General features: G+C 39.9%; 1 protein-coding gene across 10 annotated transcripts in view; it reads right to left on the bottom strand.

Annotated features, from left to right (window-relative positions):
• Nucleotides 1-725: 725 nt before the first annotated feature.
• MTUS1 (microtubule associated scaffold protein 1) overlaps nucleotides 726-27,590 on the bottom strand; it is a 132,995-nt gene continuing 106,130 nt past the window's right edge. For 9 of the 10 annotated variants that reach the window (XM_032686985.1, XM_032686986.1, XM_032686982.1 and 6 more), the window contains 8 exons: nucleotides 20,206-20,272; nucleotides 11,630-11,844; nucleotides 11,000-11,105; nucleotides 9,998-10,071; nucleotides 9,799-9,894; nucleotides 7,211-7,327; nucleotides 5,900-5,997; nucleotides 726-5,101 (listed from right to left, as the gene is read on the bottom strand). In XM_032686985.1, coding sequence (XP_032542876.1) covers nucleotides 4,885-5,101; nucleotides 5,900-5,997; nucleotides 7,211-7,327; nucleotides 9,799-9,894; nucleotides 9,998-10,071; nucleotides 11,000-11,105; nucleotides 11,630-11,844; nucleotides 20,206-20,272 — 990 coding nt within the window. In that variant the 3' untranslated portion in view covers nucleotides 726-4,884. Of the gene's footprint in view, nucleotides 5,102-5,899; nucleotides 5,998-7,210; nucleotides 7,328-9,798; nucleotides 9,895-9,997; nucleotides 10,072-10,999; nucleotides 11,106-11,629; nucleotides 11,845-20,205; nucleotides 20,273-21,092; nucleotides 21,302-27,590 lie in introns of those variants that run through there. The other variant, XM_032686991.1, reaches the window with a different exon arrangement.

Raw genomic sequence — 27,590 nt, forward strand, 5'->3', positions numbered from 1 at the left:
TTATGTAAGCTAGAACTTCCAATACAAATCTGCTTCTCAGTAGTGGAATTGAATGACAAGAAAAATTTGATGCATTTTACGTATAAGGCATGTGACAAACAGGTTATTCTGAGCGTATGAAGAACCAAACCAGGAACTGGTCCCTTGCTCACACACTTCAGTCTGTCTCAGCATGCATTTGACTGGAATTCCTAACGCTTTCTTCTGTGAAGGCCTGAGGTAACACTGTGCTCCAGCTAATTCAGACCTTTGAGCAAATGCGTACAGCACTGTTTTGAGCAGTGACAGATGTAAGAGCTAATGTAAAAATGGCAGCTTCTCAGTAAAGTCAGAAGCTTGAATAGTGTAGCTAATGAAAACGTTAAACAAGCTTGCTGAATGCTTTTTCCTCAGCATGCAGGAACCTAAATCAATGTAACTGATAAATACCCGCAGTAAAGACTGAAATGGTTCTATGCAGGTCTCATGTTAACAGGCTTCATGGACAACATTCCCCAGGTGCTTATATTATCTTTGGCCTCTGGAATCAAGGTATCTACAAAAAAAATCTTAAACGTGGTATGCAGCAGGACCAACCTTGAAGGTCTAAGTGGCAGATTCTTGTTAATCTGTTAAAATGTATCAAGAATATTACAGTGTTACCCAAATGACTAAACAGGTTATACAATGTCATACCTGAAAAAGGTCCTTGTACCATTTTTTTAGGGGAAAAATTGGTTTGTTTGTTTTTTTTTTTTTAATCTGACCAAATTAAGAATCCCTTATCTTCTGGAGGAGTCTGTGCAGTGTATTAATTCCTTTTTAGCACTTCCATTTATAAGAACAATGTATTTCCCTTTGAAATTTAGGAAGCTGGCACAACTCCTGTAGTTCAAAGTGCATTTGAGCCTTTAATTCAACAATTGATTTGCTTCAGATATGTAGCAAGTGGGAGATCGTGCCACCTGCCCAGACTTGTTCATAGCACAGCGGTTCATGTGGTGGCATCACTTCATTGAACACATTGTGGCAGGAGAGGAAGAGATGGCTTAAATCCAGTGCTGGAGTAGTCCCCTCAGGTGCAGTTCTCATGACTGATAACAACTTACAGAAGCAGTGCCTTTAAGGAAGAATTTTCACGAGTGTCATGTCCTGTCCATCATCCCCTGTTCTCCCCCCCAAGCATTGAAATAATTCTTATTTAAAACTGTGAGAATTATTTTACTATATATTTTACTAAAAACCTCCTGGGCAGGGCTGATTCTTGTTACGTTGATGCAGTTACACATTTCCACCTAAATGAACAGTGACCCAGGGTAAGAGAATGAAGCCTAGGAAAGGAAATGTAAATGACTTGTCACGGTTACATGCCTAAAGCTGCCAGTACTGTTCTTTCCATTTCCATATACCTGTGTCACTGCTCTTCTAAGGCATGGCAGCAGCAATGGACAGAGGGTATTTGTTTCTTAAACATTCAGTGATTATCCTGACTTTCTAATGACCTTTTTAACTCCAGCTCAGCCCTAAATGATTTCCTGGCTGTTGGGCAACTACAGTTTTAAATATAGTGGTTACTTACTGTCTAGAAGGAATTTCCTGCATGAATTGCATGATACCAGTTTACATGTAAGTGTCTGTGGTGTTCGTAATGAGAAACATCTTCATTTAGCTTAAGGAAATGATTCACCTCAAATTTTACAGCAAATACAGTGCAACTCATACAACGACCTTTAGAGAAAAGTATTGAAGGGTGAATTGAAGGTGAACCATATTAAGGACAGTTTGAATGGCAAGAAACTACTTGGTACAGATACAAATGTCACTGTAACTTCCTTTGAAGCTTATCATTAGAGTTAGAACTACTAGTTAAAGTTCAGTATCTGAAGAAAATCACTTGTTTAATTGCTTGACCTTTGGTCTATGATTATGGTGAGCAGGCTTCTAACTTTATGCTAAAGAAAAAAACCCAAAAATATGTAAAAGTTGCTGCACTGAACAAAGCTTTTGCTAACACATGGTACCCAAGGTAAAGCTTGAAATACTGATACTCAAACAGAAAAACATTAAAACGGTATTTACAGATTAATAGAATTATTTAATTCTTTGAGATCAAAAGGACAAACACTGAACAGGTGTTATTTGTAGTCTGATTTCTATATACAAGCAGTCTTGATTTCTTCATAAAAGCATTAAAGATTTTACTTGCAAGCAGTTTAGAGATGAGAAGTCTCCTGCGTACTGTGGGAAACTATCAACAAATGAAGTCTTTGTGTTATTTACTATACCATACTTACTTTTCTGTACCAGTAGCCTGGAAAAGCTTTCCCTGCTCTTTTACATAAAGGGCTGTGCTATATCTGACCTTCAAACACTTGTATGCAATCTTCCTGCATGTTTTATTTGAGGCATTACTTTGCAACTAATGTAGTAAAGTTCTTACCAGTGGCTGGACAACTGTTCTTGTGACATGACCTCTTAGACTGCTAAACTATAACTGTGGCTTTTCTCACACACAACACTTCCTGAATAAGGTGAGCATTTTAATGAGTTCTGTAGGATGCCTTTACCAGACATATGCACTTTGAGTACCTAATCTACATTCTTTTTTTTTTTTTTGTTAATGGCCAACTCAAACTGAATTGCTAATAATCACAAGCCAGCTCTGTGTAACTTATACTTACATTAGAGTAGCAAGGGTAACATTTTCAAAGGGCTAGCTGAACATTAATTTGTGCAGTGAAGCTTCACTATTGCTGTTCTGCTGTGCTGAGCAGGCACTAAGAGTTTTTAGTAGCTAGAGGAATGTTCCTCCTTAAAGATTATTTGACTAATACAAGCAGAAGAAAAATCCTTAAATTGGTACAAAAATTTTATTGTAAAGCATTCAGCTCAAATACATGCAATCAAATCTCTGACCATAGAAAATAAGAATGTTCCAAGAGATACTTTAAGCCAAGTTGTAGCCAACACAGGATCTTCGTAGTTAAATTTGAAAAACATATTAAGTACTGAAACCACCAGTAAGTGGTATGTACAGTGCCCCCAAAAGGATTAAAAGAAAGCATAATGTTCTATAGAAATGGCACCCTTAACTTGTTTGTTACGAAAGATTAAGTAAATTTAATGATGAAATAGTCAATCACAAGTTTATTACAGATTTACTTACTGTATGAGCACTGTTAAGAGTCTTGTTTCTATGTCTGTATTCCTCAGTACTAGCCAAGGTTTTGCACATCAGGTAAAATGAAGTGGTTCTCCAGTTGAGTTCCCTGAATGCTCTCCTTCCCCCCTGACTCCTGTCCTCAAACTACTAAAAAACACAGGGAAACTCAGCAGATACTGGTAACTGTCATGGCAAATTGTATGTCCAGCTAACAGCATTTGCTAACCAGTACTGTAATAGTGGTCCTGGCCCTACTGTAAAACCCAAGCTACTGTAAACATCGATAGGGTTTTGTAATAACAATTTGAAGTTGAATCTGTGTTTAGCAGGTAAAAAGTAGATATCTTAAACAGGTCTGATCAAGGGTGGAGCAAGGCTAAATGAATACCTTGTTGAAGCTAAAGCTCATCATGTGACATTTCCAGAAACACTGACACCCTTGTCCTCCAGTTCCAGCAGCCAGGACAATTTTCTCCCCCTGCTCTACAGAATCTCTAGTACAGGATCTTTCACCAAACACTAGCAAAAGACCGATATCCTGCAGTCTAAAAGGGAAGGTATGGCAGAATTAGCAAGACGAAATACACAGATACCACCTTTTCCCTCTTCCTCAGGTGAATTTAGCCAACCCTGAGGAATGTTCATACAAATCCTAATGCTTAAAAAGGCAAAGTAAGTGTGTCACCAGCTACACTGAAATTCACCAATTACTTAAGATTCATCTCGAGAACTGAGTTAAGAATGCACCTAGTGACAATTATTGCATTTTTTGCTTTGGCTTTCCAATCTACATCTAGTGTATCCTCAGGAATGGACTTGATGCTTTGGGAAATTAGCAATTCCTTTTCAACTGGTAAGATACTAAAGTCTAGGCTTCTAAACCTGCAGCTCAAATAAGAACTTCTGACCTCAAGGGCTACTGTGGTTCTGACTACAACCCTGTTGACTTGAAAGCCAAAATCACTGTATCCTGCAAAAAATGTCTCCTCATAAAAGGCAGAGTTGTTCATGGACACAAAACCAAGAACCCATGCAAAATATGGCTGCAATTCAGTTTGTTTTTAAAACTAATTCAAAGTTGCATACTTAGGTTGGCCAAGACACTAATGAGTCAGTTGACAAAGCTTTTCATGCCATTCTTTTACTGAACTGAAGCCAGAAAGCTGAAGGAAACTAACCTACAGTACGAGTGGCTGTTTCTCCTCATTGCTGGGCAAGGCTACTCTGCTAAAAGCATGCATACTGTCAACAGTATCAAGGAAGTAAATGAAGTAAAGTCTTCAGCTTTTATCCTTTATTACGTACACAGCAAAGAAGGCAGCATTAGACACACGCACAGTGTGTTACATCCATTCCATCCACAGCACACACACGCGCACACACACACACAGCCTTAAAAAAGTGTCGGTGATAAGGAACATATTATAAAGGTTGTGATCTTTATCTCTAAGCCCCTGAGCTTCTTCTTAGAGTTAGGTGAAAAGGCAACAAACAAGTCTTTCCTTGCTCTTTAAGTGCTTTGTGCAACAATGTCCATAGAGGTCATAAACAAGTCTTTTTGGGAGGAGTGAATGTCTTACTCCCATATTCACAGTCTCTTCTCGCCATTTTTGCACTGAATAGTTTCCAGTTATGTTTAGATGTCATAGTCGGCTAATATAGCTCTTGCTCCTGCGATTAAAATTAAGATTGGTTCTGCAGATCAGAAACGAAATGCAATTCCCTCTTTCTCTCAAGAGATGTCATCTTGGTGACACAGCAGGACTAGAGAAGTTACCAGAATTTCGTGGGGACTGAAGAGGCACAGATGAAGAACTCGGAGACAGTTTTCTTGGGCTGCATAGGTCACCATTGTGCAACTTCCACAGAAGTTCTTCATTTTCCATTGACAGGCGTTTGTTTACTTTTGATTCTTTCTCTAGTGACTCCTGTAAAACAGCTTGCTCTGTAGAAAGTTGCCTGCAAACAGAAGATTTACATAAGAACACATAACCCAAGCTGTAAGCTACAGTATTGAACTTAATTGTAAAGAAAGGTTTGAAAGTGCATAAACCCCTGCTTGGCTCACAACTAAATTCCATTCTTAAAGGGAGGATAGCATGTTCTCATCCTTGCTGGATTTAAACTGGTAGCTTGTAGAAAGCAGAAGTCTCAGTAAGAAACATCCCTAAAGGCTGGAAAAAACTTCTGAAGAGTAAGACTTCTCCTACTTAAAATAATAGATGTTTTTAAGTGGCTGTGCTGGAACCTTTGGGTCTTGTTGGAGTCTCAGCTCTACATAGAAGCTGCGAACTGGAAGAGTCTGACCATCGATTTAAGCAAAAGCTGAAGTTAGGAGAACCTCAGACCTGCTTTGTTCATGATAAATAATACTGTTATTGCTAAATAAAATTTTGGATAAATGTAACACATATTTGTTATATATAACACACTGATCTAAAATGGGGACAAATCACTCACTGAAGTAGTTAAAACACAAGTTTAGCTCACTCAAGAGAGACAATCTTTGTAGAAGGGTATTTCCAAGTTGCTTTTTCTTCCCTGAAATGTTCGTTTTGAGCACTGAAGAACATACTGAGCCTTTACCCCCTTACAATCTGTTCCTGCTTGTTCTTCTACAAAAGAACGCACATTTATAGAGATACAAGTGAGGAAGAAAGGGATGTGTTCTTCTACACAGTACTATAAAACTGCATTCACTAATATTTATACAGAAATTTTTCTCATCACATCTAAAAGTCCACAGATATTTTTCACCTTGAAAGCTCCATGTGTTTGTCCATCCGAGCTTTTAATTCTTCGTTTTCTTGCTGAACCTTCTTTAATTTATCCATTAAAATTGTGTTGTTCTCCACCTTAGAAAGAAGGTCACAGTTTAAAATAAAACCTATACATTCGCTCATCAAAATACTGAGCTATCACAGACATTCGTAATCTGGAGTTTGTAGACCTTGTTAACAGTAGATATAAAAACCTGAAGTAACGTCAGACTGACCTGCTGCCATGGCTTAATGTTCTGTAACGTCAAATAGATCCTACTTGCCTTATCCTTGCGTAACACTGGCACTTGGCCACTTGTGCTGGTTAGATGCCAGCAAAGAGGACTGCATAATGGATCTACTTGTTAACCAGCACATTCTAGTAACTTCTGCCAGTGACAGCCAGCAGTTTTAGAAGCTGTTGCAGACAGAAGACTGTCTAGAAATAACACAGTAACATGACAAATTTAGGAGCTTCCCTGTGTAAACAGCTTTCTCTGTTGCTCTCCTGATTCCACTGCATTTTAAGGAAAAACTGAATAAATGATTGGATAATCCAAGGGCTTCTACACTATGGCCAACATCTCTCAGGAAAGATGACGGTTTGCTAGTAATTTACTAGTAACTGTAGACCAGGGTAACATATGCTGCTGTATAACACTGAGCAACTGACTTGAATGTATTCCTTTGTATCCAAACCTCTTTCTATACTTCCTCATTAAAGTCTTGCTTAAGCAAGTATTACAACAGTGTTTGAAGGCCCCACCCAGAAGAAGGACCCCATTGTGACACAAATAACAGCATGCTGAGTAATTACAAGTTCTGCCCCCAAAATTGTCTTTTCATGTGGAATTACACACCGGTCAGGAGCAAGTCTGCACAGCTGAAGTAGCACCTTAAAGATAACAGCTAAAATGAATGACCTAAGCTAATCAACATTTATTCCATTTCATATTTGATCCCTTCTTATTAAATTAGGATAATTTCCTTGTTAATGTTTTCCTGGCAGTGCAATCTATCTTCCATACCACTCAAGCAAATGTAGCAGGTAAGGATTTTTTCCTCTGGGGACGACGGAGAAGAGAAGGAAGTAAAAAAGAGAACATGGTCATTTACAGCATCAGGGCATTCTTTCCCCCTCTTTACATTACAGCCCAGTGCTGTACCTACAACGTGAGCATGTCCCATTATGATTTCATGTTTCCTGTTAAACAAAAAATATTAATTCTTGTTGAGTCTGACCAGTCCGAGGTCATTATCAGAACACAGAGACATGACCCCAATCTGCCAGACTCCTAGGAACACTCACCAGTTTTTCCATCTTCATTAGCTTTATATCCTGCTGATGGAGTTTCTCATTCTTGATCTCCAGCACTGCTTTCAAACTTTCCAGCTCCTGTTCCAGGTACATAATCTGTGGGTTTTTCTGAAAGATTTCCAGAGACTTTGCTTAGTGCCCTGAATTTCAGGAACAATTTAATTGTTTCTCTGCTATTCAAAACAAGCAAGAAAATAATTAAGGTAACAACTGTTTCTTGTTCTAAGTGAAATCAAGTCAAACAGTTTAGAATAAATAACAAGATCTGATACGACCTTCTTCTCTGACTTTGTTTTTCCTTTGGTGTAGGTGGACAGTTGCAGTTTTCCTCAGAAGCTGTTCAGAAAACACTTCATACACAGACATGAAAAACACTTGTGACTCAAGGCAGTAACGCTGTCACAGCAAAACTTGTTTCACAGGATTGCCCAAAGGTTCCCTTTAAGGCTAGGAGTTCCAAAATTTATTTCATATTACTCATAACCCATCCCAAGAGATAATTAAAGTAAACATTTGAGGAGTCTTCAGACACTGGAATAGTTCAAAAAAGCACCAGAAGTTTAACCTCAGAACCTGACTGATCTTCCCTGGTTTGAGTCCGAAAGTTTATAAGCAGAAATTCAAAATTTTCAGTTTTACATTGTTGCTAAAGCCTGGCAATGCAATTGCACACACAAATCTTGCACTGCTGTACATCCATGACTTGTCTACAATACAGCAAGTTAGGACTTCCTTTTTTATTCTTCCTTTTTGTTGTTTTCTGAGAGGTGGAGGGGAGAGGAGGGAGACAGGGCAGGGTCATATGTGGTTTCCTGAAGGACCTATATTCCAGATGAAGGAACCATTCAAACACTGCATTTGAATAAAACACATTCTCTACTTTTCAAAGGCAAAGTCACAGGCATAAATAAGGAGAAGTAAAGCAAATCTCAGTCCATTTCCAGGTAGTCCAAGTGGAACACAAACCAAACCAATATTTAAGTGCGTTGTGTATCTAAGCAAAACTTGTTTTAGTGTATTTGGGTAAGAATACAGGTGCAGTGCACTGAGTAACAGCTTCACTGCTGCGCCAGAAACCTCATACTGGAGGGCAATGCCTGCAGTTTTATGGGGCACAGTCCCACAGGGACAGGGACAGTACATATTGCAGGTAACATCACCTATGCAGTTCATTCTCCTGCCTGTTTTTAAGGACTGTTGCATCAGTGATTGTTGTTTAACCCCTTTTGAACAGAAGTCCGCGTGAGGGGTGGAGCATGCTGTGCTGCCTCAGTGAAGGCAGCAGACAATTCCTTCCTCCCTCTTGTGACTTTACATGGAAGCCAGGAGCTAGGGAGAAAAGCAATCCTGAGAAGTTTAAATGCAGCTTACAGTATGTTCAATATTCAATTCACTGGAATTGAATTCTTTCCCTCCTCTAGCCCAGTGGTCTTAAAATGTCTTTTTGAAGTTTAATCTGAGCACCCACACGAGCCACTCATAGCAGAACACACAGCCAAATAAAAAGACTGAAAGGTCTACATAAGTTTTTAGAAAAAAAGCTGGGAATATCAAGTGATGCTATCTAAAGGATACCAGGGAGTTGTAAACACATCTCTGTCTTCAAAGGGCTATTGGAAATTCTGATAGTGCAGAATTTTTGCTTAGTACAGAAGAATATGCTGAGTCAAACTGGTACTTCTCCACAGAGAAGCCTCAAGCTTATGATGCATCAGGACGCAAAGTGCATTTGCAGCTCTGTAAAGGCACTTGACTATTGCTCCTTTAACATAAACAAGATCTGAGCATGCCTGTGGAATACAGTTCAAAATCCCACTACCACAGCAACATACTGTGGTTGCATATTCTTCTTGCAGCAGCTCTGTCCTGCCACTAGAATAAGCAGTAAGAAGAAAAAACCCAAACAAATTAAATTCCAGTGAAAACTAGGGCAACTTCTACTGGAGGCATCCTAGGTGAGTTTTTAGGCGTGGAATTTCTCTTTGTGGAATAAACAATACTACTGGTATTCCAGCTATTTCTGGGTAACCAGAAAGATAAGCATGTTTGTATCTAACCCTCCCAGTGCACGAAAAACCTCTCTAAGAGCACATTTCTATCCCAGGAGCATCAATGATAACAGCAGCCTTGAGAGGAAAGGCAGGAAAAAAGTTTATCTGAAGGATAAATCAGCAACAACTACAAATCCATGTCTGAATAAATGCGTTAAAGACTCAAGTACAAGAAAAGAATTTTGTAGTAGTGATGCAAGCCAACACTGATCACAGCACTGTTAGAACAGTTACCAACTGTCCAGAAAAAAGCTGTGGTACAACTTCTGCATAGGTCTTCAATTTAGCTTAGGGTATTATTTACACCCCTGACTTAGATACTCAACAGCTTTATAGATTTATAGTGGTAAAATGCATAGACAGCATCATAATGCTTGCAAAAAAGTGGCGGATGAGCCACTTACATAAAGTAATGGGACTCCCATAAGTATGGGAGTCCTATCAGGCTTGATTGCAACCCTTTCATATTATGGAATAACCCCAGGCAAGATCTGCTCATCCACATTACTTTTGAAGATCAAAACTTACAACACTGGTTTTTTCTTTGGCTATTTGTTTTTGTTCTTCTAATTTCAGCTTCTCACTCAGAGAGTCGTTTTCACTTTTTAGTTCATCAATTTTTTTCTGAAATGAAAACACACGGTATAGTTAGGCCAAGAATTGACTGCACATCTCCAAACTGCCTTTCAAGTTTTAGACTATTGCAATGACCCAGTCTTTAACAAACCTCCAGCAATTCCTGCTTCTCTTTAAAAGAATCTTCAAGTGACTTCCTTTCAGATTCATGGGTGCTCTTGAGCTCTGAAACAAATTATTTTTGCAGATTTTTAATATAAGAAGTGAAAATTCTTTTTGAAAAGAAACAGCCTGTAAAGCCAGCCTATACACATATGCACAGATGCAGAGTCAATGACAATACAGAAAGAACATTTATCATTAATTGATGCAAAGCATGTATGAAGTATCAGATTTATTGCCACTTCAGATTTGTGGATTGTCCCCTTGCATATCCATTTCATTGCATATCCATTTCATCTGAAAAAAGCTGAGTTTCTAAAAGGAAACACAGCAAAAACTGAAATTGTGTTCCTCTACAAGATTCTAGAAAAAATTTCCTTGCCTCCTTCAGAGATGCTATGCAGAGGAGTTTGCTCTTTGACAGCAGCGGAAGCGTCACCAGTTTTGAAGACACAGAAGTGTCACTGGAAATTTGGCTATCAAGTGGAGTTGGAAGGAGGATGGAAATCATCATCACTTAAATTAATGAGATACAATGTCATTTAAACCTAAGCGCACTCACCACCCCCTCCCTGAAGAACCACTTTTGCCCCAGTGTACTGTAGCCAGTGTATAATGTCCATGTCATTCTGGAAAGCATACAACCTACTTATCCTCAGTTTCAATTCTGAGGTGCTCCTTACTGAACTAGGGAGTAGGAGGAATTACCAGTCACTGGAGACACTGAAGGCAATTCAGACATTTTCTACTGAAAGAAAAAGTCACTTCCACTCAAATGGTTTTAAAAGTTTCATTCAACTACAATGGGATCATGGTTATTGCTGTATGTAAAATGAGGCTTGTTAGTTCCAAAGGAAGGAATTCAGCCAATGTTTTTAAAGACAGCTGGACACTAAGAACAATGAAGTGGACATATTGATCAGAAAGCCTGAATATTTTTGTTTGTGACTAGCAATACTATAGCATGTGTATTTGAATACAAAATACTTGCCTGAAAAAGAGGATTCATACTCCTTTTTCAGCTCCTCTACTTTTTCTGAGTGTCTGTTTTCAAGTTCCAGCTTAAAGCTTTCATGTGTGGTATTTAAGTTGTCCACCTGCAATATGACAACATGATTTTTCTCCCCTTACGTGTATCAACCCTTGTTTAAAGCATTGTTTCGATGTCTTTATGTAGTACATTGAGTACATTTTAAATGGTTTAGTAGGATTTAACAGGAGAAGCTAAGCCATGTGCAACACTCAGTAAACGAAAATGATGCATTACAGTTTACCACTACCAACAGGATGACGTGTGCATCTGTCACACACATGGAGTTGTTGCAAAGCAAGGTCAGAGGGCAGGTGTGTTTCTATAAATCTTAAAACTCAAGCTGCCTCAAATATCCAGTGGAGCTCTAGAAGTTACTGAAGCTGGTAGAACACAAGGAATCTCTACCACGTTTAAACATAAGCTTAAGATCTGTAGAGCTTAATGTAATAGTATTTTTATAGGTGCAGTGAAGTAGAGTTTCACATTAAATAAAGAAGCTCTGTTATTAGAAAACTCAGGATTCTCTGAAGACTCATTTGTAGCAGAAATCAATTGCTAGAGAACTTTTCTACTTTGAATATTACAAACCTGCTCCTGGAGTTGTGCTTTGTACTTCTCAGCTTCCTCAATGCAGATACTTTGGAGTTTCTCACATTCTGCTGTGTAAAACTGTTTAAGCCTCTCCTCCAGCTCAGCTAAGTCATCATGATGTTGCTGGTTTAACTTTTGCAAAAACCCTTCATAAGCAACTTGCAGTTCATTCCTGTCTCTCTCCAATTTCTCACAAGCTGCAGAAGTGGTCACTGAAGATGTCAAAAGAAAAAAAGAGAAAAAAAAAGTAACTAGATCAAGTTCAATACTAATGTTACATCTTCATTTAGAGGTATTAAAGACAGTGAACACAGTGCACAGCAACATGGATATACAAAGACAAATATGATTTATCCATGAGATGTGTGCCACCTCCAAGGACACATGAAAAGATCTTTGCAAAAATATTAAATTCAGTGTTTCTTATGCTGCGAATTAATTCAATCTAGTTAAGCCATGAACCCACACAGAAAGCACAAGTGTGACAGTTTGTCATGTCATAGAAGAATGAATGTCTCAAGAGACAGACTGAAGTGCTCCAATAAAAAAATTAATTGCATTTGCTGCTTCACCTAATTTGATCCCATTTCAGTAGCTTATTTGTCAGAGTACTTTATGTTTTTATATATAAACCACTTAGCTAAATTTGAGTCTTAATATCCTGAAAACTACATATGCAATGTTACTCATACTCAGATATACAGCAGAGAAGCAATTCTGGCCTGACATGCACAGCCTGATACAGAACTGCCAACGTGAAAGGTACTGCTAATGTTTGTATGTCTGAGATATTTAAATGTGCAAGATACAGAACAGTTTTAGCCAAAAAGTATAGAGTATTAAGCAAAGAGAAATGCTGTGTAATTCTCTTTACAACTGTATTAACACAGGTATGCTATGAAGACTGCCTAGGCTTGTCTCCCCATATTTGCAGCTGGTTAAAAGGCAAAACAGAAGTTAGTAACTTCTATTTTTTGAGTTTGAAATTTAGCATTCCCATCTCCAGCCAGACAGGCCTGAATAGGAGGAGTCACTTTCTTACTGTTAATATGACTGTAGCAAACACCTTTCGCAGTTCCAGCTGCACCCAAAGCCTGGAAGCAAGGTGAAACAGGATCTCTAACACAAGAGTGTAGTCACTGACCTTGAGCAAAACTGCTTCTATATGGACTCCAGTACTTTGGTTTAAAATAAATTAGTCAGATGAGTGACTGCTCAAGAGAAAAATCAACTAAAATCTTAATGTGATCCTCAAAGACAGGAGACGTCACGCACGCATGCACTTCTCAGCAGTTTGGCACACTGCCCAAACAATGTAAACATAAACTCTGTAAAAGCACAGGAAGATTTAAGGATTTTTGTACAGGCAGTACAGGGCATTTTCATCACAGCTGTGTTTGAGCCTTAAATAAATCAATTACAGCATCTACAAGGACTGATTCCCAAAGCAGTAGTGGGCTCAGCTGGAGGGAAACCAGCCTGCCCCAGCAGAGCACCTTCAGTTACACATCTGATTCCTTCTTTGCTACAGCTCATTAAAAGCATGTGAGTAACTCAATAAATGACACCTGCACTCTCTTTTAAGGAAACTGTAAAGAGTCTTGGCCCTGCTACCATCACTTGGAACCTGCAGTTGAACTAGAGAGCATTAAGAGAGTGAGCTGTATTGCGTGGAAACTGATGTGCACGTGAATTAGGCTTAAACCCAGGCTTAACAGTGCTGGGTCTGTGTGAAAGATCTGCTGATCTGGACAGATTTAAGCCAAGCTCTTCATTCTGGCAATAATGCAACAGAGGCTGAGCTGAAACCTACCACAACATTCCCTGCAACCCAAGCAGATTTCACAGTTTTTGATACTTTCTATACCACCACCAAGAAAAATTTTTACTTCCCTATCTTTATTCCTTCCACAAACTTCTCTTACAACTGCTCCCTTTGGGGGGGGGGGAGAAAGGAAAAATTAGCATTTACACTTCTGTAACATTGCCTTGGCATAAAGTTATTGAATATATATGCACTGCATTGTCATGTTTTTGGGGAAGAGAAAACATCACTGTTAGGGGACATCACTTTATAATGCAAGGAACCAGGCAGCAAGCCAAACCGAGACACTATAGAGCCAAACACATGCACATGGATCTGACCTTCTATAACAAGAGTAAGGGCATAGCTGAGAGGTAGGCAACTTGCATGCCTCAGTTAAGGTAACTGTAGCAAAATGCTTCACATGATCCACTTCATTTAAAAGCAACAGAGGAAAGAGCAAGCATTAAATTCTTTATTTGCAAGGTCAGAGCTATTCATTTGCCTCCATTTAGCTAAAAGAATGTGCTGCCTGTCGTTGCCTTATCTTTAAATGTCAGCACATGGAGCTTCAGATGATGCAAAGCACTTCAGAAAAAAAGCAAATAGCAAACCACACCTTTGTCAAAGAAAATAGATGCATCAGTTCCCCTTCAGGCAGTTTGCAATTCAGATTTATGAGAAGACTAATGTTACAAAGGCAAACAAAAACTTTTAAAACTTACATTGGCAGTTAAATGTTGTTACCTTAAAGGTAATGTCTGGCCTCTACAAAGCTGGAGGCTGCAATGCTTCCTTGCGGATTGCAAGCCTGACTTGAATCTCTGCCATCCAAATAAGGAGCAGAACTACTAAACAACCACTGAGCTCCCAGTATGGTGGTGGCAAGAAACTTAGCATGTGAAGCATGAAGCTTCAGCAAGAGCACCAACTAACGAATTGTTAATTTGAAATTATGAGAAGTCCCATAAACCAAACTTTGTCTCAATACTTGAGACTGAAGTGTCTGCAGCAAATATTTTGCACAGCCCTATCCATCTCCAGAATGAATCATGTATTTTATGACTGTGTTCTGCCTTCTTTTAAGAAAGTTACCTTTTTCATGATTTGTCCCTAATTGCTTAGTTTGGCCATCTATCCACTGGAAGTGCACAAGTCCTGACTAATCAAACTCGACGGCTACTCAGCTTAAGAATCTTCTCATTGAATTGATGCTTAACTTTAAAAAAAAAATTGTAACTGGAACACGTGCTTTTCCAGTAGCACACACACACACACAAATCTCCATTTCAACTTCTCAGCCACTTCAGAGACACCTGAAGGGCATACTTCAGCACTTTTGTGTACTACTACTGAGCTTCCTTTCCCTTCTTAGAAGTGCTTTCCTCTGCAATTCCACATCTTCATTATGCCACACATCAGACCACAAACCTCAAGCAAAAAAAGTCAACAGGGAACAAGTGGTTCAACAGCATTTCAGATAAAAATCAAGCCACAGAGATGAAAAGATGCACTATCCATTTGTTCATGGTCTGTTCAATCTTACCTGTAACACTAAACCGTTTTAAGCTTTAAGGATAGAGCATATGGAATGCTGTACTTGGCAGCCAGAAGCAATATTTACTTCTTTATTCAAATAGTGGAGCCATAAATATTCCCCCCCCCGTTGGTTCAGCCTCTCCTCCCAACCATACAACAGTCTCTCTCTGTATTATTACAACATGGAGCAAAATTATTCTAGTTTTTTAGGCTTCTTAAAACTGTTTGTTAGAAATGAAGAGCCTGGTTCTTTTGGGCAGAACCACGACTTTTGGGAATCACAGGAAGTTTCTGAGATTTGGTAAGAGCATATCTTCAGAGCAGAAATGCTGGTTTTGACACACTCATCTGTAGTAGTTAACAGTGGCCACTTGCATCTTGGGTATTTCATTGTGAAGCTTTTTACATGCCAAAATCATAAAACAAATGCCTGCAAGAGAGAATCGTGGAGAACCAGGCACATGGCAACTCCCTGCAATAGTGCAAACGGCAGCAGATCCAAACCACATCAACACAAGCTCCAGCTGAAGGAGAGGAATACAAAAGTTGCCTTCATATCCCCAAAAAATGTATTTCATGTTTCCACTAGAAGTAGCCAGGAGGTAAAACCTTACAATCATGTAGTATCTCCTGTCAAATTTTTTTTTCTAATTATAAACCATTCATCATGCAATTCAGTCCTTATGGCTAAACTGCTTAGATAAAACATTTTTCACCTTGCATTCCCCTAAAAGTCACCACAACCTAATGCTAAGAGGATAAAATATACTGGATTTTTTTTTTGAACCCTGAATTAAATTGTTTGTAACAAATAGTTATCTTCATAAAATTGTCCAAGTCACTCACTGGCCTAGTTATGATTTATGATAAGGCATTAAACTGACTGCAATTTTGAAACTGAGTTCACTAGGACAGTAAGCTGGCAGCATTTTAATAGATGAGAGGATGTGAAAAGGGGGGTAATAACCACAAAACCCCCCAAGTATTTAGCATTACGTGACATTACACTGCACTAACACTTCATTGCTCGAATGTTGTATTTCAGACTGCAAGATGTATGTTCACTTGACCATAAAGTCTACTGTAGTCACAGAGGCTCATTTTCTTCTCCATACAATATATATTTTTAAATATATCTAATAACTAATTTATGCTTTTGGCAGATTCTCAATATTGAAAATTCTACCCAAACAAGCTTTCAAGTTTCTGACCAAGTTTCTCTGGGTGTTACTTCTATAATGAGGCTAACAATACAGGACGTTAAGCCACATTTTGTATTTTTGTTCTTGGACAACTTGAGATGAGGCAAGTAGACCGAAAAAGCCTGCTGTAAGCTACATTTAAGTAGGTATGATTGAATAAATATGTGAAGCATTCACTTATCAGGAAGTAAGTTCCCACCCCCAATGCTGCAAACGCTACAAGTGTCAGCAAGCAAGTGTATGACATGTGGCAAGTTAGGCCCACCTCAAATAATTGAAAGAATTATTTATTAAGTATTTTTAAGAATCACCTTACCCTGAAAAACAAATCACATTCACTACACCTGTCTGTAAAACACAATAGTCTCTTCCATCCGAACCTCCAAAGCATTCTGAAGATAAATTATTATTAACAAAAAGAGAGTATGAAGGTATTTTGAAAAAAATAGTTCATCAATTTCAATGCAGCAACTGGAGGGGGGAGAGAGGGGATCAGCATCTGTCTGGCTGTACAGGGTACACTCGGGCTGCCCCAGGCCACAGAGAAAGGCTCACGAATGGCAATTTTCAAAGGGCCAAGACGGGCACAGGCTGAGTCAGCTTTGCACCTGCTGTTTTGTAGCAGGACTGAGCTGGATCACATCCAGCATGGTTGCAAAGAGGCTCTGAAACAATTTGGAGAGCAATTAATTTAGAGGAGTAGTTTCGTACCTCTCAAGAAATACGCGGCTCTTGCAATTTCTACTTACGTAATTGAACAAGGAACTAGAAATAATTTATACACTTAGCTTGCTTCTTCAGAAGGGAAACGGGTGACAAGCAGGACATCCCTACCTGCTCCAGGCTCCCAGAACTAAGGCGTTTACATTCAAACCATGAAGTTTAGTCTTTGTAGCTGGAGATTTTAAGGAAACCCAAGTTCAGAACCCAATTGTTAATGAATCTGAACTGCCTTTGGAAAAGCCCATCCCAAATACTTATCATTGCATCCTTGCATGCACTTCCAGCCAGTGAGAGCAGAGAGCACTGTCTGGTAACCATCTGCCCTACGGTCAGCACAGCCACATGGTCACTGCCAAAGGCCCATTCCGGGATGGTAATGCATATTCAAGTCATTAAACAAAGGTATTTTGATAGAAAGGGTCATATGGAATAACCCAGCAAAACAGACCATCTGACAGCAAGCCAAATTGGTTTTACAAGGTAAATCCAGGAGCTTGGGAGTGTGCACAATTAAACTTCAAAGCAAGAAACTGATGAATCCAAACTGTGCAGGGTACAAGCTGCAGGGGCCTTCATGTTCCTCTTAAACTTGGCAACATGCAGGGCATAGAGTACACTGAGCTGGGCACACCAGGTTCCTCTTCTGAGACTGTCCCCAAAGCGCAAACCAACGGGCATTAAAAACATGGAGCTGGGACTCCAGGGAACATGTCCACATCACCAAATAAGATTCAAACTGCACTGTCTGAGACAACCTATGCCTAGATCCTACTGTGAATCAAAATTCATGGTACTTAGGTCAAAACAGCCTATGGAAATGTTAAGTTCAGCTATAGCCATTTAACAGTGTCAATAGAAAGCTGATTAGCAGGTGTGTATTTAAGCTGATTATTTTCAGCTAAAGCTACTGTTACAAGAATATCTTTCTCACACCTTGTCAACAAATGAATAATTTAACTTAAAAAACCCCACAAAACCCAAACCCAGTTATTTTTAAAGCTACATAAAATTGAAGACCTATGTAATTTTTCATTTCTGTAATTAAATCCACTCCCTTTACATGCTGAAGAGAGCAATACAGACAGGCTAGACGTGTGACGTGGTTAAGACAAAGGAGCTGCATGAAGATAAATGCTTCACTGAAACCTTACAAAGGGAAGCGAGCCCAAGGCAGATGTTCCTGCAGAACTGACCCAGGAAAATCATCTCTCCGTGAGACGATTTCGTCCAGCAGCATCCCCTTCTGAGAGCTCTGTGCACTTGAGTGTCACAGATCCACGAGGCACAGTTATATTTGAAGGTTTTTTTCTAGTTATCAACCTACTGAATGGCATATTCATTCTTGCAACGGGAGTTCCATGAATGAGTTCAGCAGGCTGTTAATTAAAGCAGAAAGGTACCTCAACTTCTGCCAAAGCCCCCAAAAATGGTAATGGGTAAAAGTAGCTTTCGGTCCATCCATTTAAGCTAAATTTTCCCTTTCCAGGTAAGTGATAAACATAGTACCTAGACTGATAAAGGAAAAATAATATTGAAGATGCAAGCCTACGGAAGAGATTTTCTTGCTCCGACAGCAATCCTTCTGAAGTCATTTTCACAATGAGGTAAACAAATGGGTTTGCTCAGAAAGTCATGCTAAGTACATTAAGAAAACCCACCTAGTTTTATAATGTTTATAACACAACTTTGTAGTAATGTAAGAAGCCCATTTCCACACTAAAACTCTAGTTCTGTTGTCAGTTTAGGGTAGCAGAAGTGCTGGCTGCAGCTGATGGGGGACACCGCCCTTCACCCTCCTGCTCCTTCCCCTTTCTCTGCTCCAGCACTAGTGCTCCTTCAGGCATATGCTGAGCCAGGCCAGGCAGCTTTGGCAAAATAGCACTTCAAGCCACTGATTTCAGCTGGCTTAGGTCCCCAGGCAGCTAGCTCACTGCATGGCTGGGCACACAGCTGCCCAGGGAGAGAGATGCAAAGGCAGAGGAAGGCCAGGCTCTTTCTAAGCCAGCCCCTATGGAGACCTGCCTGGAACAACAGCAAAACTGCAGTCCAGGTGCTTCATATCAGCAGGAAGATTAAAAAAAAGCTGCAACCTGACAGATGCCAGACAGCACCAAGCTCTAGAAAAGCCTCAGGTTTTTAGTACTAAGGTTCTGAGAAAGGAAACACTACATATTTCTGCAGTGTCTTTGGTACTCTCACCTACCTACTTAGACTACAAGTCTTTCTCTGCTTGTGATACTGCCTCAGTTCACACACTTGCAGCTTTATGTAACAACAAATAAAGCTCTTAGAAAGCTGCATTTTAACATAACCTTCTAAACTGGATGACAGGAACAGTGGCAAGTGGAGAAGCTGTGCTCTGTTGCTTCAGCTGGGGAGACAGGGCGACCACTCCCTCCCCACTGCACTTCCAACTCTGAGCACCTGCCAGGGAACCTCTGCCTTATTAATCAGTGCTAAAAATTAAATCTGAACATTAAACGCACCACTCACATCTAACAAGACCTACACTCACACTTGTTTGGCTGAGACAATGCTCAACTTCCAAAGCATGTGAAAAGAAGTGTTTCCAACTTCTCCATCAATGTCGTATCTGAAACTGCTCCACATGTATTACTTCTGGTTTCAAAGCTTTTTTTTTATTATTTTTTAAAGAGGCTTCATGATAACAGAAGTGTGTTTTTATAGAACACTATCTTTACTTTCAAGTGCTATCATTTTCAATCCAATTACTTTTTACACTTCACAAAATGATCTGGTTTTGAGTTAAATGCAGTTAAATCAAGCTTCAAAGTTGGCTAAACCAGCCCCTGCACATTATAGCTCAATTTCATATTATAGCTGTCCACCAGGATGAGTTCAAAGACTTAATCTCATCAGCCTGAAAGCATTTCCTTAATTTTACGCTCATCCACCTACAAGTCACTACAGCAAAAATGCAGATTTTGCGCAGTATATTTTACAGGTTTATGAATGTTTTGCCAGCAAATCTCTAGAAGACAGCATACAAACAAGTTAGGGATCAAACAGAAGTATACATGCTGTCAGCCATCCTCCCATTTTTAAAAAGCGAGTGCTTGGGTCATCGGATGATTGTTTTGCAAGGAGGCCCCGCTAGGCGCAGTCAGATCAGTGCCAGGAATTCAGTGAACCTGGGGTCACGCTGTCAGGGCTCCACAGCGCTTAAAGCTTCTGAGCGGAATTCAGTCAGGGAATTAAATGGCTGTCATTACAATACCAGGGTATCTGTCTTTCTGGTTTGCTTCATTTTTGTTCTAATGAAGAATACAAAAATAAATTCTTACCTAGTTCTCCTCGAAGGTTAACTAGTTCTTGAGATAACTCTTTACGCTGTTTCAGTGCTTCCTCCCTCTGCAGAGAAAAACAAACAAACAAATGCAAACATTTGGTTACCAGTGATCTGAGCGGGGCACCTTCCAACAATTAACTTACATGTGTTCTGCAGGAAAAAAAGAGGCAGGAACAAGAAGCCAAGATATGAATCACGATAACAGTTCATCTGGTACAATATATACAGATGTTCTTCTGTTGTTAAGGAAGTTATACTTTAAAACAAAGAAAAGCTTTTTCCAGGATAACATTGCAATTAAAATCCTACTTTGCAGCAATTAATTACATATTTTATGGTGGGTGTAGCACCACAAGCCTCCAGAACAAATCAACTGATAGCTGTCAAGGGCACAGAAGTATAGTGTATAAGTGAAAGAGACATGCATTAAATATTTATCTTAAGCTTACTCAAACACAAAACCAAAAACTTTGCTAAACACTCAGTCTTCCATGAAGGAAAGGCACAGCCCTGTTCAAAGTTGAATACAACCCACCCTTCTGCTCACAGTTCTTAATGTTAAGATAGACAGTGTTTCTTACACAGAGAGAATCGTAAGGAATCTGTGAACAGATCATAACAAAGCAGAAGCACCCATCTCCCTGCTTTTCCCGAGAGCTGTGCCTCGGCCAGGGAAGGTGGCCGGTCAGGCCCCTGTGCCCCCAGACCTGCAGCCCAGGGAGCGGCACAGGCACAGCCACGGCAGGGCCGCTCCAAGGCTCGGCACCGCCACCCCACACCCATGGCCACGGCGTGGGGGTGACAAGGTCCACGCGTCCTCCTGGCAGGGTGCTTCACCTTGCTCCCTGCCGTCGGCAAAGCTGTGAAACAAACACTCATTACCCTTGCTGCAGCACACTGAGAATAGAGGCACAGCCTGCTGCTAGAGCAGCCCATCTTCCCGCGCCGGCAGCCCCCCGCTCGGCCCCCCGGCCCTCATCGGCGACGGCGGGCGGCGGCACCGCCAAGCCGAGCAGGTCTGGCCGAGCCGCAGGCTGGACCTTGCCTCCGCAGGTTATCCTGCTGCCGCGCCGGTCGCTCCCGACAGCGGCAGATACTGCAGCTTCTGCAATTGGCACAGGCAGCCAGCGATTACTTAAAGCCACAGCCCTTCTTTTATGAAAGGCGAGCCCCAGACATTATTAGACCGATCGATCTCCGCTTGCTCCAGCGGCAGCCGGGATCACAGAGAGAAAGAACACTGTCCTTCTCCGCAGGCGTTTCGAGCTTGCTGTACGCTGCTTTCACACCTAATTTGCTGATGCACAAATAAGCCACAGGAGGCCTGAGCTGAACGGGAGACCCACAGATACAGCGACTTTGCTGCTGTCAATACCCACGCTTGTGTTCATAGGCCCTGTGCGTGCAAAGAGCTTGATACTCATTTTATATGCTTTTCTTTTAGCTAGGATACATTAGGGGAAAGAGAAAAAGAAAAGGCAAAAAAAGAGGGGGGGCAACCCCCCCCCCAAAACACTGGCCCAAAAATCACACAGACTTGTCCACAATTGACCACACTAGAGGAGTTCACAGACTGGCAGGGCCACACCTGCACCCGGTTTTCCCCAGGGAAAACCTCGTCTTTACAACAGATTCCCTGTTTCCTCTTGGTCACTCTCTCTGCAGCCTGACCACAGCCTACTGTCTTAAGAGCACCCTGTTCTGGAGGCAGGGAATACTCACTGCATGCCTGCAGAACAAATAAAGCAGCAGAATACGCCATTCTTAAGAAAAACTACAAAGAATGAGCACCCAGAAACCAGTCACGTATTAAGGTCTGACAGAAGACTAATCAAAATGAGTAATTTTATGCTACACACTCTCATTTGCTGCAAGTTTTATTATTAATTATATTATTATTCTGCAGCTGTAAAGGCTGGTTAGAAGAACCAACCAGGCCTTTACTAAAAATATTTATATTTTTGATCTTGTATGGGAAAGATTCCCTTTCAATTACTCAGTTTAAGCAGTCTTAACAGTTATTTGGACATTGACACATTAGTAGGGCTATTAAGTAGCTGTGCTGCAATTTTATATTAAGCACTTAGAGGCTTTTTACAGTGGCAGTGGGCTACGATTGAAAACCACGCCTAGCTCTCAATGGTAAATCTCAGGATACCACAGAGCTCAGTCATTGAAAGGACTCACCCTGGTCTTCCCTGCTTCTCTGCTCAAAAAGGAGAGATGAGTCATCTCACTCCAGCTTAACACCTGTGTTCTCACTACAGACACAGCATCTGATGATGAAAACGTGAATGCCGCATCCTTACATGCTGGGACACGACCATGTAGTGGATCTATAATCAAGTTAACTACCAAAGCACTTATTTTCATGCTGATGGGATTTTCCAAAGCTTTTGCAGTAACTTAGTCCACTACTGAAGTATGTACAAACACACATAGACGACTTCTTTTCCTTTAGTGTCCCCTCCCCTTGGTTCGCATATTCATTCTTTCTTCTAATTCTCAGTCATCATCCCTGAACCTGCTTTCTTCCTGCCCACACTGCTAGTAAAACATATCACATCTTCCCTAATGACTGGACCACGCTGCAGACCCTTTGGAAAGGGTCTTTCTTGTTTAGTGTTTCCAAAGGGTCTTCTTCTTCATGGTCCACACATTTTGCATTTGCTTTTAGTTAAAGAAATTTGATGAGAAAAGGGCATGTGAGATCAGAATATACTAAGGACTAACAAGAGGCTGAGACTAAAAACTCAATAAAAAATACACTAACATCGCTTTAGTAGATTTTTTTTAATGTTTCTTGCTTTTTACTGGTGGTGTTTAACCTGTTGCCTCAATCTTTAGCTTGCCCATTCATAGTTTCATAAATCCAAGAAATCCAGACAGACATGTATCATCACCTCCTGTTAAAGAATACATTCAGAAAAAGCTAGCCATAGAGACTGCCAGCCTAAAATAAGAAGACTAAGTTGCTAAGCAGCCCCATGAAGTAGTCAGACTGACTAGCAGTTAATCTAGCACACTTTTATCTAAGTTCTCAGAGAACTGAAGCTCTCGGTATAAGGAGGTTTCCCGAAGAAAATATTAAAGTTTCCCAAACCTGAAATCTAAGTGCAGTAAAATACCAAAAGCACTTGAATAGTCCGGTTAGGGCCTGTCTTCAGAATTTAATTTAAAGAAAAGTGTGCATGTGCTTTGAGCTGGAATATCCAGTAACCTGCTAGTTCATGTTCAGTAAGATTCTAGTAGAAAAATCAATACTGGAAATTGAAAGAGCAGAACCAAGTGGAAGCATACGGGATCAAGCAATTTTGGCATTGTTATCCAGATAAATCTGGCAATAGGGATCATTCTCAATTAGTTGTCCGAGACTCAAGAAGGGTCTTCATACTCATTTACAATTGTTTCCAGTACAATTTATGAATTTATGCCAAGATCAGGTAGATTACTGGGTACCTATTTTTCTTATTTAAAAAGAATCTGTTGTAGGTTGAGCTCTAACCAAAATGTTCTCCCTGCTATAACACGGAAGCTATAGGAGGGAACAAGAACAGAGCTTGAGAATAAAAGGTTTGCCACAGGCAATGCATCTCTGCTATTGGATGCTACAAGAGCTCTCAGTATATAAAGAAGACTTGGACATTTCTTGTTATGTGAAAGATTAGCCAGTTAAAAATCCTTCACGTTTTGAAAATTTGACAAGCAAGTTCAGCGCAATGTGTGCCCCATAGCAAGGACACTTGTGAGGGTGTGATATGCTCTGTTACAACATTTTTGAAAAAGATGAGGTCCAAGGTAGGATGTTAAAGAACATGACAGTTTCAAGATGACAAAAATTACCAATTCAGGAATGGAATAAATTATGAAATTTGTCATTCATGTTTGTTTTGTTGGCAGTTATGCAGGCCAATTACAGGCTTAAGAGCATTTTTCCTGGCAACCAGCTGTTTTTGCTACAGCTTGAGATTCAAACAGACCAGCCTAGGGTCATTTTAGATACAAACAAGGGTGAGGACACATCATTGTCTGAACAGTTTCCATCATTCTGCTTTAAAAGCAGGAAGCTCTACAAAAGCTCATATTCCAGAATGAACAAAAGAGATATTTGTACCAAGCACCCAGCCTTCCTGGCTATGTACCTATAAAAAAATCTTCACATAAAACAGAAAAAACATACCTCCAAGATGTCACGTTCTGAGCAGTTCTCAAGCTGGAATAAGTGGGCATTCCTCAACCATCCCACAGTTCCCTGGCAGAGGAGCACACAGTTTTACAGCAAACACGCAACTTTATTTCCTTGAGAGGATGTGCAACTAGTCAGACTATTGATTTCAGGTTTCCCTGCACACTCATACTGTTGGGCAGGTGGAGTGGCACTGGTGTGGAAGCCCCATGCTCTGCCTGCAAATCAAGGCTTTGAGGGCCACAGATAGGCTGTGCCTGGCCAAAAAGTCCTAGTTACCTTTTGCAAGTTTTTCCTCCATGTTAAGAACTGCAAGTCCTCCAAACAGTTACTCAATATAAAAGAGCAAACCATGTCAGAAAACGGATTTCGAGTATGTGTGTCCAAATAAGCTAACACCGCCCATCTGGTAATAATTATCCACACATCACGGTTCCCATTTTAAACAAGCACACTCCTTTGGGAAATGAAATATGTACTGTTTTGGAGCTGTACTAAAGAAGGAAAAATTCAAAAGAACAAACACTGAAAAGTTCACATTTGTATACCAAAATATAAGGAGTTGTTTTCTTTTTAAATTTCAAGCAGCTATGTCACACTGGTATCTATGTGATAAACTACCTGCCACAGTTGCCTAGTCCACCCCATTAACAGATTCAGAAGAAGCATTGTGGACTGCCGCAACCAAAAACTGCAACGCACTAGTACACTGCAAAGGAAGAGACACAACTCACTTCTGTCTGTGAAACACCTCAGGGAATCAGATTGTGTTGTGGACTTTTCCCATGACGCAAACCTATAGTAACTACACTGGAATGCGCATCTCTTAATGCTGGGATGCAACGTGATGCCTGCCCAGAGAAGGCAGAGAAAGGCTCTGACAATGCTGGTCCCAAGCAGTCTGCAGCACATGGACAGGCAGCCACAAGGCCCAGGCAAAGGGCAACAACTGTACCCATCACTAGCATAACTGGCAGGTGGAAACATCTCCAACTGGGAAAGCTGTAGATCAGCCTTCTAATTTTCATCAGCAATACAAAACTTTGCAAACAAGTAATTTCAAGACTCAAAACTTACAGGAGTAGAAAATTAAGTGTTAAATATAAAAGCACTGTGATTTTTTTTAAAGGCATTTTATTAGAACAGACTAAATAAAATTTGTTCAGAGCGCATAAAACAAATCAGTGCAAAGAATGGAAGCACTTATGTGTGTTTTATTATCATATATAGGGCCAAATTAATTTTATTTTGGGAAAAGAAAGCCTGGTTTTTGCAAGCCATTTGCTGTCAAACTAAACCACAAGCACTTTACTCTTAAACTTAAAAGAGAAATGCTGAGCATCTAAAAACATAATAAATTAGTTTTCATGAATTATAAAATTGCAAGCACTTCTGTAACATGTATGTTTAGACCTTACAAGAGATGAGCTTAGGTTGAAAAAGATCATAATTTATATATTATTAATACTGGTACAGTCTCAGTTGTCAACAGGATGAGTCTTCCTCATTCAAGGAGGTACTCCTCTTGGGGACAAAGCATTAGAAATTAGAATCTACTCCATCTTTGTGCAGCAGCAGTCATGAAAAGATGGTGATTATCATTGGCTGTAATGTAGAAATTGAGTCATACCTTTGCATAAACTCCAGTCACTCATGTGTCATCAGCTACAGCCTGGAGGTAATTATCAAGGGGTAACAAAAGGGCCATTCATATCCGCTTTGCAGTATGACATTTGCCTTGATGATTTTGGTCCTTATACCACAGAATTTCTACCAGTCCCGGTTCCTTCTTTCCTGGCAAAACCCAATCCTCTAAATAAATCTTCTAATTAGAAATCAGCAATTTTAGAAATTAGTTTCTTTTAAACTCACCTCCTTCCTACCTCACCTAAATCCCCCTTGAGAAGTCATTTCTCCTGCACCACTCGGTGCAAAAGCAAGCTAAAGAAATGAGCCAACAAAGTAGCACAATAAACAGGATTTACACTCTGCTCCATGTATATTTTTGAAAGGAGCAGCAGACTATTACTGTGATAAAATGAAAATGTCATTAACCATCTCCAGTCAATAAATATACAGGACTACTTCTAATTTACTCTTGGCCTCATTTGTGTAATGCACCGCCTTCTTACTAAGTGAAATAAGCGATCAGTTTTCACCTTGACTTACTACTTCAAACAGAATTAAGACTCAGAAACAACACTTATGTGATTAGCTGATAGAGACTCACTGTAATTTCTAATATTTTACGCCTTTTATTTGCTAGGTACCTTTATGGAGAATCAGATGTTTTTTTCCCCGACGTTTAGTGTGTGAAACACTAAAGCACAGAACCAGTCAAACAGGATTCCCATGAGTCACTATGTATTTAACATGGATTTACTTGTGGGCTCTTCATGCTTTTACAGGCATTACATAGAATTATTAGGCTCATAGGGATCTTTGTTTTCCCATTTAGAAGTGATGTCCACCTTCACCTTGCAGAGTTAGGTCCTGATGTAGTAATACAGGCTATTTAACTTCTCTGTAACTGCCTGGTTTCTACTTTACAGGGCTTCTGAACTCTAATATTAGTTCTCACTTGTCACATAGAATGACTCCTTCCTTCCCTGTAAAACTCATGATCTCTTAAAAAGTAAGTTTACTTTATCTAAGCAACTACTTATTTCTCAGTATTTTCTAAAGTTTTCTGTCTCAGTCCAGCTCATCTGAGTTGGACAGTCTCCATCAGATACCATGCAACTTTGGCAAGTTATACTGTCACAGCTTAAGTTCTCATGTCTATAAAACTGTAATTACCACTACAAAGTTATTAGAAATGTTATGAGAACCAATGCTTGAACATAATACTACACTATTTTCTTCATGTCATTCCATTTTTACGGCTGTTTAGAATTTCACTTGAAACAGTAGTACAGATCAAAAGAGGGAAACAAGATGGAAAGATGTTATTTTCTTTCTTCCATTAACTGCTCCCTTATATTTTGTAATAGCACCTCTAGTTTGCTACTGTCATTAATTCTGCATCTTCTTGAACAAAAGATCATTAGAAAAAATAAAAAGGTAGTCATGAAAATCAGCTGCTTTGTCAAAAGCAACACTGATGGCCTGAAACACCAAGTTTGTTTCAATCAAAGGTGTCTTTTCCCAAGACACCTTTTGCTATGAGTTACTATAGGACAGGACTCCCAATT

Source organism: Chiroxiphia lanceolata, chromosome 4, assembly GCF_009829145.1.
Source record: "Chiroxiphia lanceolata isolate bChiLan1 chromosome 4, bChiLan1.pri, whole genome shotgun sequence".
NCBI classification, from domain to species: Eukaryota; Metazoa; Chordata; class Aves; order Passeriformes; family Pipridae; genus Chiroxiphia; species Chiroxiphia lanceolata.